At 44.1% G+C, this 13,963-nt stretch overlaps 1 protein-coding gene across 1 annotated transcript in view; it reads right to left on the bottom strand.

Moving 5' to 3' along the window:
• The window catches only part of LOC111158869 (ring finger protein 130), a 101,275-nt gene that overhangs the window by 32,345 nt on the left and 54,967 nt on the right, over positions 1–13,963 (bottom strand). The window contains exon 3 of the mRNA XM_022521169.1: positions 12,171–12,421. Within this exon, the coding sequence (XP_022376877.1) occupies positions 12,171–12,421 (251 nt within the window). The remainder of the gene's footprint in view (positions 1–12,170; positions 12,422–13,963) is intronic.

Here is a 13,963-nt window from a genome sequence, read left to right on the forward strand (position 1 = left end):
GTGCTAGTTGTTCTTCCATATGATTTTTATAATTACCTTATCTAACCCTCAGAAAAAGGAAGGCAATTTTATTGCATTTGTATTGAGTTGTATTTTATTGTATTTGTATTTTATTGTATTTGGATTGAGTTAAATTTATGAATAAACTTTGGGAGAACTGACATCTTCATTATACTGAATGTTTATATTCAACAGGAACAAGGTATGTCAGGAGCGTTTTGTAGTTTTCCTCATGTAGGTTTTACACAGTGTTTGAGAAGTTCATAGAAAGATTGAGCCACCCACCCATTCAGTTGTAAATGTTGCCTTCCATCCCATTATATCTACTGATTTTCTTCTGTATGTTAATTTTTTAAAAAAGATTTTATTTATTTGACAGAGAGTGAGGGTGCAAGCAGGGGGAGCAGCAGAGGGAGAGGGGGACGCAGGCTCCCTACAGAGCTGGAAGCCTGATGTGGGCCTTGGTCCCATGACCCTGAGATCACGACCTGAGCCGAAGGCAGACACTTAACCACCTGAGCCACACAGGTGCCCCTCTATACGTTAATTCTATATCCTGTTGCTTTACTAAGTCATCTCCCTGTTTTGTATGGTTCCATTGACCTTTTTGGGATTTTCAGATTGATGCTCCTTTCAACTGAAAATTGAGATACTTCTCCAAGCCTTATGCATCTTGTTGCCTGCTCTTACTGAATTGCCCGGGTCAGTACCTGCAGCAGGACATCAAAGAGGGCAGCTCTGCTTCGGCCTCACTGCAGGGGGAATGTCTTCCCACTTACCTGTGGGGCATGATATGGGCTTCCAGGCTTGTGTGTGTGCAGGTGCAGGCTACTGAATGCCCACCACCTGCTGTGCTCCCCACCGCTCCAGAACAGGCTCCTGGATCAGAGCCTGTGGATCTTTCTGCAGAGGCTTCTGACCTCTCTTTCTGCTTTCTGGGTTTCTGACTCTTAGGGCCACCAGAACCACCCCCTTTCTTCCCTTGGCTGCCTTCTTTGGACCCTGCAGCTGTTGGCAGCCTGGCCTGACCATTGCTTTATCTGGAGTTCTTGGGGCACCCTGCGGCCTGGTGTCATCAAAGATGTCTGAGGACTTTTCCTTTTGTTATCCTACCTGCTCTCTGTGTCGTTTTAAAGGCATTTAGGGAAATTTAAAACACAAACAAACAAAAAAACCCCCTACTGCTCCCATCTTGTTCAGCTCAGGATTCTGCTAAAGAATTGTAAACAGGAGATCCCTGATGAGATGGGAGTTTTGGAGAATTGAGGCCTGGACTCCTGAGAAAATGCTATGTGGACACAGGGAAGCGTGGGGGCAGTGAAGACCCAGTAGGGTTGAGGGCTTTGGTGCCTAAGGGCCCAAATCAGGCACGTGGGGGCAGGGAAAGGGGAGAGAGCAAAAATCCAGAGAGATTTAGGGGGTAAAATGGGCAGAACCTAATGGCGAACAGCCGTGGGGGCATGACAACAGTGGGGAGTCAAGAGTGTCAGCTCCCGAGCTAGGTGCCTGGCTCTGTGGGAGTGGCACCACGTGAGGGTGTTTCAGAAAGAGAAGAGCAGGTGCTGGGGGGAGAGGGGCTCAGCGTCAGCAAGCTGCTACCAACGCACACAGGGTATCACGTTAGACAATGCTCCCAAGTATCTGGATCCATTCCCCCTTATACTTCTGAACTTCCAACATCTCCTGTGGTAAAAGGGAAAAAATTCATCTTTCCTCTGTATTTGACGAATGTCACACATCTTTGTTGTAGTATCTCTCACTAGACTTGGCTTCTGTGTTACTGCTTCTTGCCGACCCTGTCCCCAATGTTCCCAATCACTCTGTGACACGTACACCTCAGTCAGCCACGGTTCTGGTCTTTTACTTGAATCTGTCTAAAAGCCACTGCTTTTTCCCCTCTTCTTCTTAATACTATTTGTGTTCTGCTGACTCTGAAAAGCTAAGATGAAGCACAAATTTGCTTTGTGAGGATCATTTTTTAATAAGTCCCTTATCTATATCTGACGACCAAGCCATTAAGTCACTGTTTTTCAAGGTGTGGCCCATGAGGCTTAATAATAATATGAAATAATGATATTTGGAGTAACTAAGATGTATTCAATACACACCATGTGCAAGGTACTGTTCTATACCTTTCTGAGGACTGACTTGTGTATCCTCATATTCATTTTATAAGAAAGAACTACATTGTACACATTTTACAGAAAAGGAAATTGAAGCACAGAAAGATTAAGTAAATTGCCCAAATCCAAAGCTGGTAAGCAGGTCCTATCTAGACTTCCTGAATCAGCCAGGAGGGGGGAAATGTCTTGGGAATTTGCACTTTTAAAGTGCCCCCCACCAAAAAATAAAGGGGGGGTCTCCATATGATTCCTCTGCGTACTGAAGTTTGAGACCCACCGAACTACGTATACTCTACTGACCCTGGTTTCCAAAGCCTTTCCCCTAACACTCTGCACACTCACTCATATTCTTTGTACTTCTGACTGTGCTCCATTCACTACATAGTAAAATTACCCAAGTCTCCACCGTGGGACCCACAGAGCATTAGAATGGAGCAAAACCACAGGAACGCATCACTCTGCGAAGGAAGAAACCCAAATCAGACACAGGTGAGATGTGCGTCAAGTGAATAACAAGTGCTGGGACCAGAGCCTCCCTCCTCCATTCTAAACACTGCAGAGACTTTCTGTATTATAAAATACAAAGGGATTCTGATTGCCAGGGGCCACCTGATCTTACTTCACTCTGTTAAAGGCACGGATAGCGCCAATGTGGACACAGTTCTAGACGTGGACGCAGGGCACCCAGGTTTTAAACTGGTAGAAAACAACTCTGGATTCACTGAACAGGAATAATTTGCTCAAAGCCAGCTGGTTCACAGCATGTTGAAGACAGGTCACTGTAATGTAACTTAGCTCAGGTTCCTCTTTTCAGTCACCGAATCTCTCCCACAGACATGGAGCAGGGTTCTCTTCCAAACACTGGTGAAATCCAGGTGGTGGGAAGGTCATTTTCCCGGAGACCTCCTTCTCGTCTGCACCTGCCTCCACACTCTCATCACGACGATGACTTGTCCCTTTCGTCTAAAAGAAGTACCCCCGACGCCTTTCCAAAGTACCACGTGCCCTGACCCCAGCCCTCCACATGACCTTGTTCTGTTAATGACTTTCCTTGGCTCTTCAGTATTTCCCTAAGAGCTCCCTCCCCCAAGTCTCACCCTCAGAAAAATATCTCCTATTGCTCCAGTGCTAAAAGCCATCATTTCACAGTTCCTTCCTGCTTAGAGAATAAAGTCTCAATGCTTCGGCGTGCGACTCAAGCCCTTCACCTTCTCGCGTCAACACACGCGTGCCCAGGACAGCTCGCAGGCTCTGGTCTCCTCCCCACGATTCCTGAGTCCTGTCACTCCCTTCATCCCTCCACAGCTCTGTGGAAAATGATCACTTTGCCTGACTTTTGTCCTAGTCCCTGTTGGATGAATGGTTACCCATCCTTTAAAATTCAGCTCAAGTGTCACCACCTCTGCTGTGAAGTCCCTGACACCCCGGGTAATATCGCTCTGCCCCCGGAAGAGTAATGCACACCACACAGTATTTTGATTACACCTGTCTGCCTTCCTCATAAAATGTAAGCTCAAGCTTTGATCCACGGAAGCATTCACTGAGTCAGTGTGATGTGCCAGGCCGCACGCTAAACCTTGAGGAGGCAGAAACGAATGTCTCAGAAACACCTTCATTTCAACAGCACATTTTGTGCTAGAAAAAAAATCCCAAGCTCCTGATGTATGTATACCTTTTAGAAGCCAGGTACTTCCCATATACACGGTGGTATTTATGTAAACTGATCATATACTAGCAGGACATGAAAAAGAAGGTAACACTATCTGGGGTACATAAGAAAAATGATAAAGTAATATGTATATACTCAGCTCAGACACCTATTTTCTTTTCTCAAGTTTTCTGGAATTGTTAATCCCTGATAAACATAATAGGCAAAACTCAATGTGCAATCTGACAATGACAAGAGAAGTCTGTTTCTTTGAACTACGTCATCTTTTCCTAGGGAAAAAATCTTTTTCTTTTTTAAAAAAGATTCTATATATTTATTTATTTGTCAGGGAGCAAGCAAGCACAAGCAGGGAGAGCAGGCAGAGGGAGAAGCAGGCTCCCCACTAAGCAGAGAGCCCCATGCAGCGCTGGATCCCAGGACCCTGAGCTGAAGGCAGACACTGAACACACAGGGCCACCCAGGCATCCCCCTAGGGGAAAAGTCTTGACAATATGGACAATACTCCCACCTGCCAGTCTGCAAGGAAGACACCGAGCCCACCATATTTCAAAGAGGCACCGTGTATGAGGCAAGTATTAGTCCTCCTCTGAAGGACATTCCTATTCTTCCTCACACTCACATGATAAGTGTGCTCTCCTACCAGCGACGTTGCAGGAGAATGGGCAATAAAAGCCTACTTCTAAGAATAACGTATACATATTTTGGCAAGGAGCTTTAACAGTTTTGTTTTGTTTTTTAAAGATTATTTATTTATTTATTTATTTATTCATTCATTTTGCCAGAGAGAGTGAGAGCACAAGCAGGGGGAGCAGCAGAGGGAGAGGGAGTAGGCTCCTCGCTGAGCAGAGAACACAATGCTGGGCTCGACCTCAGGACGCTGGGATCATGACCTTAGCCGAAGGCAGACGCTTAACGACTGAGCCGCCCAGGCGCCCCAGTAAGTGTTAAATACCTTAGAAACTATGCATTTTCATGGGGAGTTTTCATAAAAAGACACACCGTAAACTCAGGGTTAGCTCGTGGCCCGTCTCTACATCTGCCGTCTTCTTCCTCAACAGTAACAGAAAAGGCTACTGCTCCGTTTTGGGAATGAAACCTGACTGCTTGAGGGTCACAGGGGCAAGAGGAATCATTAGTTGCGAAAGTTCCACGGGAGGCTGCCTTCCGACGCACACACAGTGAACACACGCCCGCCCGCCTGCCCACGGGAGGGACGACCGCCTTTCCGGGTCACCCTCCCAGCCGCCCGCAGCCGTCCCGCCCCTCCCCTACCCCGCACACAGGCGGGGTCTCCAGGCGCTCGCACGCGCTCCCGGGAAGAGCAGCCGCAGACCATGAGCACCCGCGAGCCTCCGCGTGAGGTTGGTGCCGCGCGCGCGCGCGCGGGAAGGCTGCCCACCGCGGACGCCGCGCCGGGCCTCCAGAGCTCCTCACCATGCGCGCCCTCTCTCGTAGCGCTCCTGTGCCCAGCGCTGCCTGCCGAGGGCTTCGGGAGGACCGTTTGTGGGGAAAATGAGCCTCTCCTGAAACTCACCGGTTCTCCTGCCAGTACTTCTGGTTTAAAATAGCCAAAGGTTTCAGCCAGGGGAGCGGCTGCCACCTTATGAAACTTTAATAAGCTAGGCTTTTTACGCCACATAAAAATTTCATCAAGCGTTTCTCTACCTTTGGGAAAAAACGGAAGGAGGGAAAAAGGTCAGACCCTCACTTTCCCCTCTGGCGGCTGCTGGAGAAGGCTCTGGAAAGAGCGCGGCGGGGAGGCGGGGACCGCGCCAGATGGCTGGGCCGCTGCCACCTTCCACACACACGCATGCGCACACTCGCACGGGCCCACGCCGTCAAACCCCGAGCTCCTGGGGCCGGGTGCGCTCTTCCCCAGAAGTCGTGGGGGATGCGCTACATTCCCCCCGAAGCGTGGGTCTTCCCGGCGAGGACACCAGTTCAGAGCAACGCTCGACCATTTCACTCGTGGTGTTCCATAAGGGCAACATGTTTAACACATGTCTTTATTTAAAAAAAAAAATGCAATATAGCCTGCTCCATGTCAGTACGGAGTTAGTAACAAAAGGAAGAGATAAAAGTTGAGAGAGGTCACTCGTCTCTGGGAAACAGGAATTAGGAAAAGACTGGGCGACGAACCAAGCCTTGTGGCGCTATTTATTTTTAAGAATCATGTGTTCCATTGGTGAAGTATTTAAATTTAAAAATGGAAGCTACGTCAGCGAAGAAAGTGGGCTGTTAAAAACCACTCTGGGGCTGTGCTACTGTCCCTCCAGAAGCTCGAAAACTTGGGCTGATGTCTGTTCTCCTCCAGCCTCATCAGACAGGACTTCAGTGATAAATACACAAAGGCTGTCATTTTGTTAGTGCTGGGGTGACTCTAGTCCTCATTTCATCCAAACTGGTTTTTGCATCTATTCGTTTAGCAAAAACCTCATAAAACGGGTGTCTTCTACTTGAAGGCTGTAAATGTGATTTCGCACGTTATGTCTAATCTTTTCTAGGACAGGCATATTTTAGATCAGTTAACACTTTCACCTAATATTCCTTTATCGCCTTCATCACTCATATCTGCGTCCAAGAGTGGAGATGCTCTGGGGACTGTCAGTTCTGACAATGCAGGAGCCCCTCCTGCTCCCCCGCCCCCGCCCAGGTCTTCTGAAAAGTGGAAAAACAAGGCAGGCTGCTCAGGGACCTCCAAACTGGAGGAACGCAGGGTGGAATGCCTGCACCTGTCCCACTCTAGCCAAATGCATAGGGAAAAACCGCACCCCTCTTTCCATGATGGTTTCAGTGGGGCCCAGTGGGAAGGTGATCCTTCCACCCCATCTCCTGGAAAAAGCAAACTCTGTGCACTGATCTAATTGATATCCATGAAATACTCCACCCAACAGCTGAATACACATTTTTTCCCCAACCGCCCACAGAATATTCACCAGGACAGACTATATGCTAGCTAATAAAACAAATCTCAACACATCTAAAAGAATTGAAATCATACAGAGTATTTCTCTGATGATAATGAAACCAAAATAGAAATCAGCAACACTAAGATTACTGCAGAATCTCGTAACTACTGGAAAGTGAACAACACAGGGGTCAAAGAGGAAGTCTCAAAAGAAAAAATTACATAAAACTGAACAAAAATGGAAATATAGGACTATCAAAGTATAGAACACAGTTAAAGTAGTCCTAAGAAGTTTATAACACTAAATGCTTACGTTAGAAAGATAAAAGTTTTCAAATAAATAAATCTAAGTTGCCATCTTTAAAAATGAAATTAAATAAAAAAATAAGCTGGTTCTTTGAAAAATATCAGTAAAATTGAGAAGTTTCTAGCAAGACTGGCCAAAATAAAAAGAGAAGATAAAAATCCTTCGGATCAGACACAGAGGGAGTATCACCACGGACACTGTAGCCATTAAAACAACTTTATGTTCATAGATTTGACATCTAAAAAAATGGGTCAATTCCTCAAAAAACCACAAATTACCAAAATTCAATAAAGATGATATAGACAAACTGAACATTCTTTTAACCATTAAAGAAATTATAATTTTACACCCCCCCCCAAAAAAAAACTATAGCCTGGTATCTCTCACAAACTTAGACACAAAGATCCTCAACAAAATTAAGCAGCTGAACTCAGCAACGCATAAAAAATTACACACCACAATGAAGTGGGATTTATTACACACATTAGAAAATCAATGAATGCCCAAACAGAAAACTTATTTTCCCAGAACTGTTATTCCTTTCCCCAATGATTTGTATCCCTTGTAGATAATAAAATTGTATATAAACTTGGGGGGAAAAAATCCATGAATGCAACCTACCATGTCAACAGGATGAAGAAAAAAAACAAAACAAAAAATCACGACCACATCAACTGACACAAAAAACGTGTGACAAAACTGAACTAGTTGTGATTAAAGCACTCAGCAAACTAGAAACACAGAGGAGCTTTGTGAGGTTGGTAATAAACAACTACAAAACCTGAGAACTAAAACATACTTAGCGATGAAAGACTGAATCCTTTCCTCTAAGACAGGGTACAGGCAAGGATGCCCCCCATTCTCGCAAACACTGTTATTCAACATAGCACTGAAGACTGTAGTCGCCGTAATTAAGGCAAAACAAACAAAGCAAAAACAAGGGCAAGAGAGACCAGAAAGGAAGAAGTAAAACAATCCCTATCTGCAGATATCCCAAGCAACCTACAGTGAGTTTACCAAGACTGCAGAGTAAAAAGTCAACGCACACAACTGGATCACGTTCTGATCTTCTAACAATGAATATATGGAACTTGAAGAAGTTAAAAACACATCTGCAGTCCATTTACCGTTATATTATTGTTTATTGTTACTCCAAACAAAATGATATACTTAGGTATAAACTTAAAACATGTACAGGATCTATGCTAAAAACCACAAAATGCTGATGAAAGGAATAAAAAGGACCTGAATAAGTGGAAAAACATTACAGGTTCATGGACCGGAAGATTCAACATAGTAAATATATCAGTTCTCCCCCAACTGATTGTTTAATGTGTTTATATAGAAATTCCAGGAAGGTTCTGTGGTTTTTTTTTTTTCCTTTTCCTTTTTTTGTAGAGACACAGACATGCTTATTCTAAAATTTATATGGAAAGACTCTAGGACCTAGAATAGCCTTGAAAAATAAGAATAAAGTGGGAGGAATCACTCTACCCAATATTGAGGCTAGAGTCATCAAGGCAGTGTGGGATGGGCAGAGGGATAAACACATAGTTCAGTGGAATAGAACCAGAAACCCAGACACAGATCCATATAAATCTGCCCAACTGAGCTTTGACAAAGTTGTAATATCAAATGTAAAATGAGGGAAAACAAACAAATAAACAAAAACCCAAAACAAAACAAAATCTTAACCCAAATCTCTTTATACAAAATCAATTCAAAATGGATCAAGGACTTCAATGTAAAAGGTAGACCTATAAAACTTCAAGGAAAAAAAGAGAAGCTCTCCAGAATCTAGGACCAGGCAAAAAAGTGTTTAGACTTGAAGTAACAGCAAAATTGATAAATTAAACCTCATCAAAATTGAAGATGTTTGCTCTTCAAAAGACCTGTTAAGAGGATGTAAGGACAAGATACAAACTGGGAGAACATATCTGCAGACCACAATTCTGACAAAGGCTTGTATATGGAATGTAGCAACTCTCAAAAATCAATGGTAAAAAAAAAACCCCAAACAACCCAGGTAGGAAATGGGCAAAAGCCATGAAGGGACATTTCACTGAAGAGGACACACAGGTGGCAAATAAACACATGAAAAGATGTTCCACATCAGCAGCCACGAGAGGAATGCAAATGAAAACCATAGGGGAGAGGGGACCACAGACCTAAAATACAAAACAGTGACAACAACACACATGCCATCCAGGAGTCAGGGGAACCGGGTCAGGGATCCGTACCTAGTGCGAACGAGTGACACTGTGGTCACCTGGAGAAAGGGTATGGCAGTTTCTTACAGAATTATGGATGTGCTTACCAGAATAACCCAGATACTTCACTCTTGAACATTTACCCAAGGCAAATGCAAACTCATGTTAACACAAAATCTGTCACAAATGTTCACAGCCACTCTAAAATAGCCCAAACCTTGAAAAAATCTGGTTCATCACACTGTGGTATGCCCAAGTGACAGAATTCTACTCAGCAACAAAAACGAGTAAACTATCGACACACACAACAACTTGAAAGGCTCTCAAGGAGTCATGGTAGGTGAAGACACACAAACTCTAAAGGGGAAGGACTGGAGGATTCCATTTAGACAGCATTCTCGAACTGATGGAACCAGAGTGGTGGATAGGTCAGTGATGTCAGAGGCTGGGCAGGGGGAGGCGGGGGAGGGGGGGCTGGGACAGAAGAACAACAGCACAAGGGATCCTGGTGGGGGACTGTTCTATGTCTTGACCATGGTGGTGGTGAACTGACACTGTGGAGAGACACATACACACGAGTACAGGCTGGACTGGAGAAATCGGAGTCAGCTCAGTGGATGGTATATCCATGTAAGGATCCTGGTTGAACTATTTACTATAGTTATGCAAGATTTTACCCCAGGTGCAGGGGAATGCATGAGGGTACCTGGGACCTCCCTGTATCATTTCTTACAAATGCAGGTGAATCTACAGCTACCTCAAAATAAAAAGTTTAACAAATGTAAAGGACTGGTGTTCCTAAAAAAATGCACATAACCTGGATCTGATGATCCAGGAACACAGGGTATCAGGCAAACTCAAAGACAAAACAAATGGGTTGGATTCCTCAAAAATGTCAATGCCGGGGCTCAGTGAGCCTGAGCCTGAGTGGCTCAGTGGGTTAAGCCTCTGCCTTCGGCTCTGGTCATGATCCCAGGGTCCTGGGATCGAGCCCCGTATCAGGCTCTCTGCTCGCTGGGGAGCCTGCTTTCTCCTCTCTCTCTGCCTGCCTCTCTGCCTACTTGTGATCTCTGTCAGATGAATAAATAAAATCTTAAAAAAAAAATGTCAATGCCAGGAGACAGATTAAGAGAGACCTAACAGGGGCAACTGGCTGGCTCAGTTGGTAGAGCGCATGACTCTTAATCTTGGGGTTTGAGTTTAAGCCACATGTGGGGTACAGAGCTTACTTAAAAAGAAAATGGCAACTGAATGCAAAGTACAATCTGGATCAATCCAGGGTTTGCTTTGCATTATAGGCATTAAGACAATTTTTTAAAAATTAAGTAGGCTCCATACTCAGTGTGGGGCCTGAACTCATGACCCTGACAGCAAGAGTCCCATGCTTTACCAACTGAGCCAGCCAGGTGCCCCTATTAATTAAGACAGTTTTACAAAACTTAAAAAAGGTCTGTAGATCTGGTATTGTATCAACATTAACTTTTGATTTTCATAATTATACTGTGATTATATAGGAAATATTCTTGTTTTTAAAAATACACACTGAGGTATTTAAAGGGTAAAGGGGCATCATTTCTCAAATTTATTCTCAAACGGTTAAAAAAAGTATATACACATAGAAAAGGAACTAGGGCAAAATGCTAACAGTTTAAGAGTCTGGGGAAGAGAATACTTCATACTATTTTTACAGCTTCTCCAAGTATGAAATTATAAATAAAAATTATTGTAATAAAAAACTTTAAAGGTATACAGGATACTGCACAGAGTTTGGCACATAAGTGTGCAATAAATGACAGTTTTCAGATATTCTGTACCTATTTTCAGATGAAGAAACAAACTGAGAAGTAAAATAAATGGTCTACGAAAAGACCATGGCAAACTGGTGATCAGGTCGGAATTCGAACTCAGATCTGTTCCGTAGCAGCCTCTGTGCTTTCACTAGAATGAGGAAGGCTGAAAACTTCAGCTCTCCCACAGGGGTCTGGATGTCCTCTGTTTATAAGGAGAGGATAGCATTCCACGAAGACTGGCTTCAAACCACTCTGCAAACAGCTTGTTTGCTGGTTTCCTAGCAGAGAAGACTCGGACTGGGGCTGGGACCTCACACCTCCATCTGGGCCCCCTGGGTGCACGTTTTATCTAGAGGGCATCCAACCAGCTAACAAACGGACCAGGTCACCGCCTGCAGGTTCTCCACTACAGGGTGGCAGGCCCTCCTGTCCTTCCTGGGTCTTTATTCACTGATCTGAAACCCACTGAACACTCAGTCTGTGCTCACTGAGGGAGGAAGGGAAGTTCTAGGACGACCGGATATATCTCTTCTATGGGACCTTCTCCACCTCACTGTCACCCCACGGGCAAGCTTAAACAGGGTAATTTTTAACTGACTTATTTTTCTGAATAGATAATACACATGGAACTAAAGTACGTGAAGGCTCCCTCCCCCACCTCCCAGCTCGCCTCACCCCTGACAACCAATGCTTCCAGCTCAGAAATGCAACTCTGTGAGAGCTCTCCAAATGACCAGAGTCAGCTAAATCATATCATGATACTAAGCTAGCCTTCTACCCAGGATATTCCAAGTGATCACTATAAATGTAGACTCCCCATTTAGGCATTTAAAAAAGATCCTGAAAGGGGCGCCTGGGTGGCTCAGTGGATTAAAGCTCTGCCTTTGGCTCAGGTCATGATCCCGGAGCCTGCTTCCCTTCCCCCGCTCTGCCTGCCTCTCCGCCTACTTGTAATCTCTGTCTGTCAAATAAATAAATAAAATCTTAAAAAAAAAAAAAAAAGATCCTGAAAATAACGTATGTAAATATGTTTTCAACACATGGACATAACTGAAGGTCACAACTTTTTTCTTAAGTGAAGAACTCTGTGCTGTGAATGACCACGATAGACGTCTCCGAATTATGGTTGTAAGATGGATAGTTAGAGAGTGCCAGGAGCTCACCTGGTTCCTGTCGCGTGCATTCGTGTACCTGATCTTCTGAATGAAGTAGAATATGAGCCATGCTGAAGAAATAATCATCAGAACAATAAAGGATATTGACACGAAGACTAGAGAGCCACGGCTGAAGTTCTTTGGCGGCATTCGCGTTCCAACAGCTATTGTCATTTGTACAGAGATGTTTTTCTCCAGATAACTCAAAATATCCTTACCCCTCAATTCTGTAATCATGACAGCAATGATATCTCCAGTGCCTGTAATGTAAAATAAATATAGACGCTCAAATGACCTTTAAAATTTACAGGAACATCACACATATGAAAATGCTATTTAGAGAAACAACTATGATTTCTGCTACTGGGAGGGGTGTGCAGATTCAGCTTCTCAAGTGGAACGAATCTGCAGCTGGGTACGCTGGCTCCAAGTGGGAACAAGAATCCGTGTGGAGTGCTTAAGACTCAGAGCGTGGAAGGACTGTAGTGCTAAGAGCCACATTAACTTGTCTTATAACTATAGTTAAAAAACAGATTAAATCAGCCAAATGTGAAGACAGACAGTATAAAACACAGGATACAACATATTGTGATAAAATCACCACAGGTCTTTACTGTAGAACCTTTTCCATTAAAACCCTCCTGAGAAAGTCCCACCTCCTTAAGAAAAGGAAAACAGTGCTAGTACTTATAGTACAAAAAGCACTAGGATTTATCATACAAAAAATTAGTATTTTTGCACTACTCACTCTTAGAAATATTTATGGAGCATCTACTGTGTGCAGAACTGCTATAAGGAATAGAAAGAAGTACAGCATCTGCAGCTTTATAATATCACCAACATGACACAAATCCGCCAACAGAGCTGCAAATGCCAAATGGCCTGGTGGTAAAGTTTCATGAGGAACAGCAGAGACTCCCCTTGGTCTTGTGTCTAGACCTGATGAGAGGAAGGTTCCTTTCTTCTTTACCCCAGAACCCTTCCAGAAATTAACACCCCCCTCAAGACACGCCCAAGCTTCAACAGCCTGGACTAGCTGGGCACAGAAACCCTTCCGGCTTCTAACAGCGGTCCAGAGGTTCTGCCACAGCAACAAGCCATTGAAGGCAAACACCAGGATGCGAGGTTCTCTTCAAGCCATCCACCTCTTTCACTTATGTAATCTCCAGGAGGAGTAACACCATCAAGGCAAGTTATTCTCTCTCCTGTGGAGCGTGAAATTACTTTTCCTTTCCTCCTCCACAAAGGGAGGTCATTTCCCACTTCCTTTCCAGGAAATAGGGCTGCCGAGCTACACCAGTTGAGCTGCTGACGAGCCTCCTTCCTAAGCTGGGGCTGGTGGCAATGTGCAACTTCCAGCACACTTCAAAGCAAAGACTAGGACTCTGGGGGTCGCAGGAAGGAGAACAAACATTTCTATTTCAGGAAAGAGAAAATTATAACTATTTATCCAAGTCTGAATAAGGTCTGCACGTAAATATAAACCACCAAAGCCAAATGAACAAACACCCCAGAACTTGCCCTTTCAAAGACTTCATCAATGAATTCTGCTAAGTGTTTGGTTTATGTGTTTACCATCTTTAGCTAAAAGAATTACCCTCGTTATCCCAGGCAGTCAAAAGGCCACAGGCAACTGAAAAGAAAGTCAATAATTAAAAGCTTCATGAAGAATTTAACCTGGTGGCACACAGACCTTTTGTATTACCTTATTCAAAATTGTGCCAGCCATGTTATCAGAATACTAATTAAAAAAAAATTCAAAAAACAAAAAGAAAGCTGCAGAAGTAAAGAAAGCAACAAAG

The sequence above is a fragment of the Enhydra lutris genome, unplaced genomic scaffold, assembly GCF_002288905.1.
Source record: "Enhydra lutris kenyoni isolate GAN:26980312 unplaced genomic scaffold, ASM228890v2 scaffoldscaffold64, whole genome shotgun sequence".
NCBI lineage: Eukaryota > Metazoa > Chordata > Mammalia > Carnivora > Mustelidae > Enhydra > Enhydra lutris.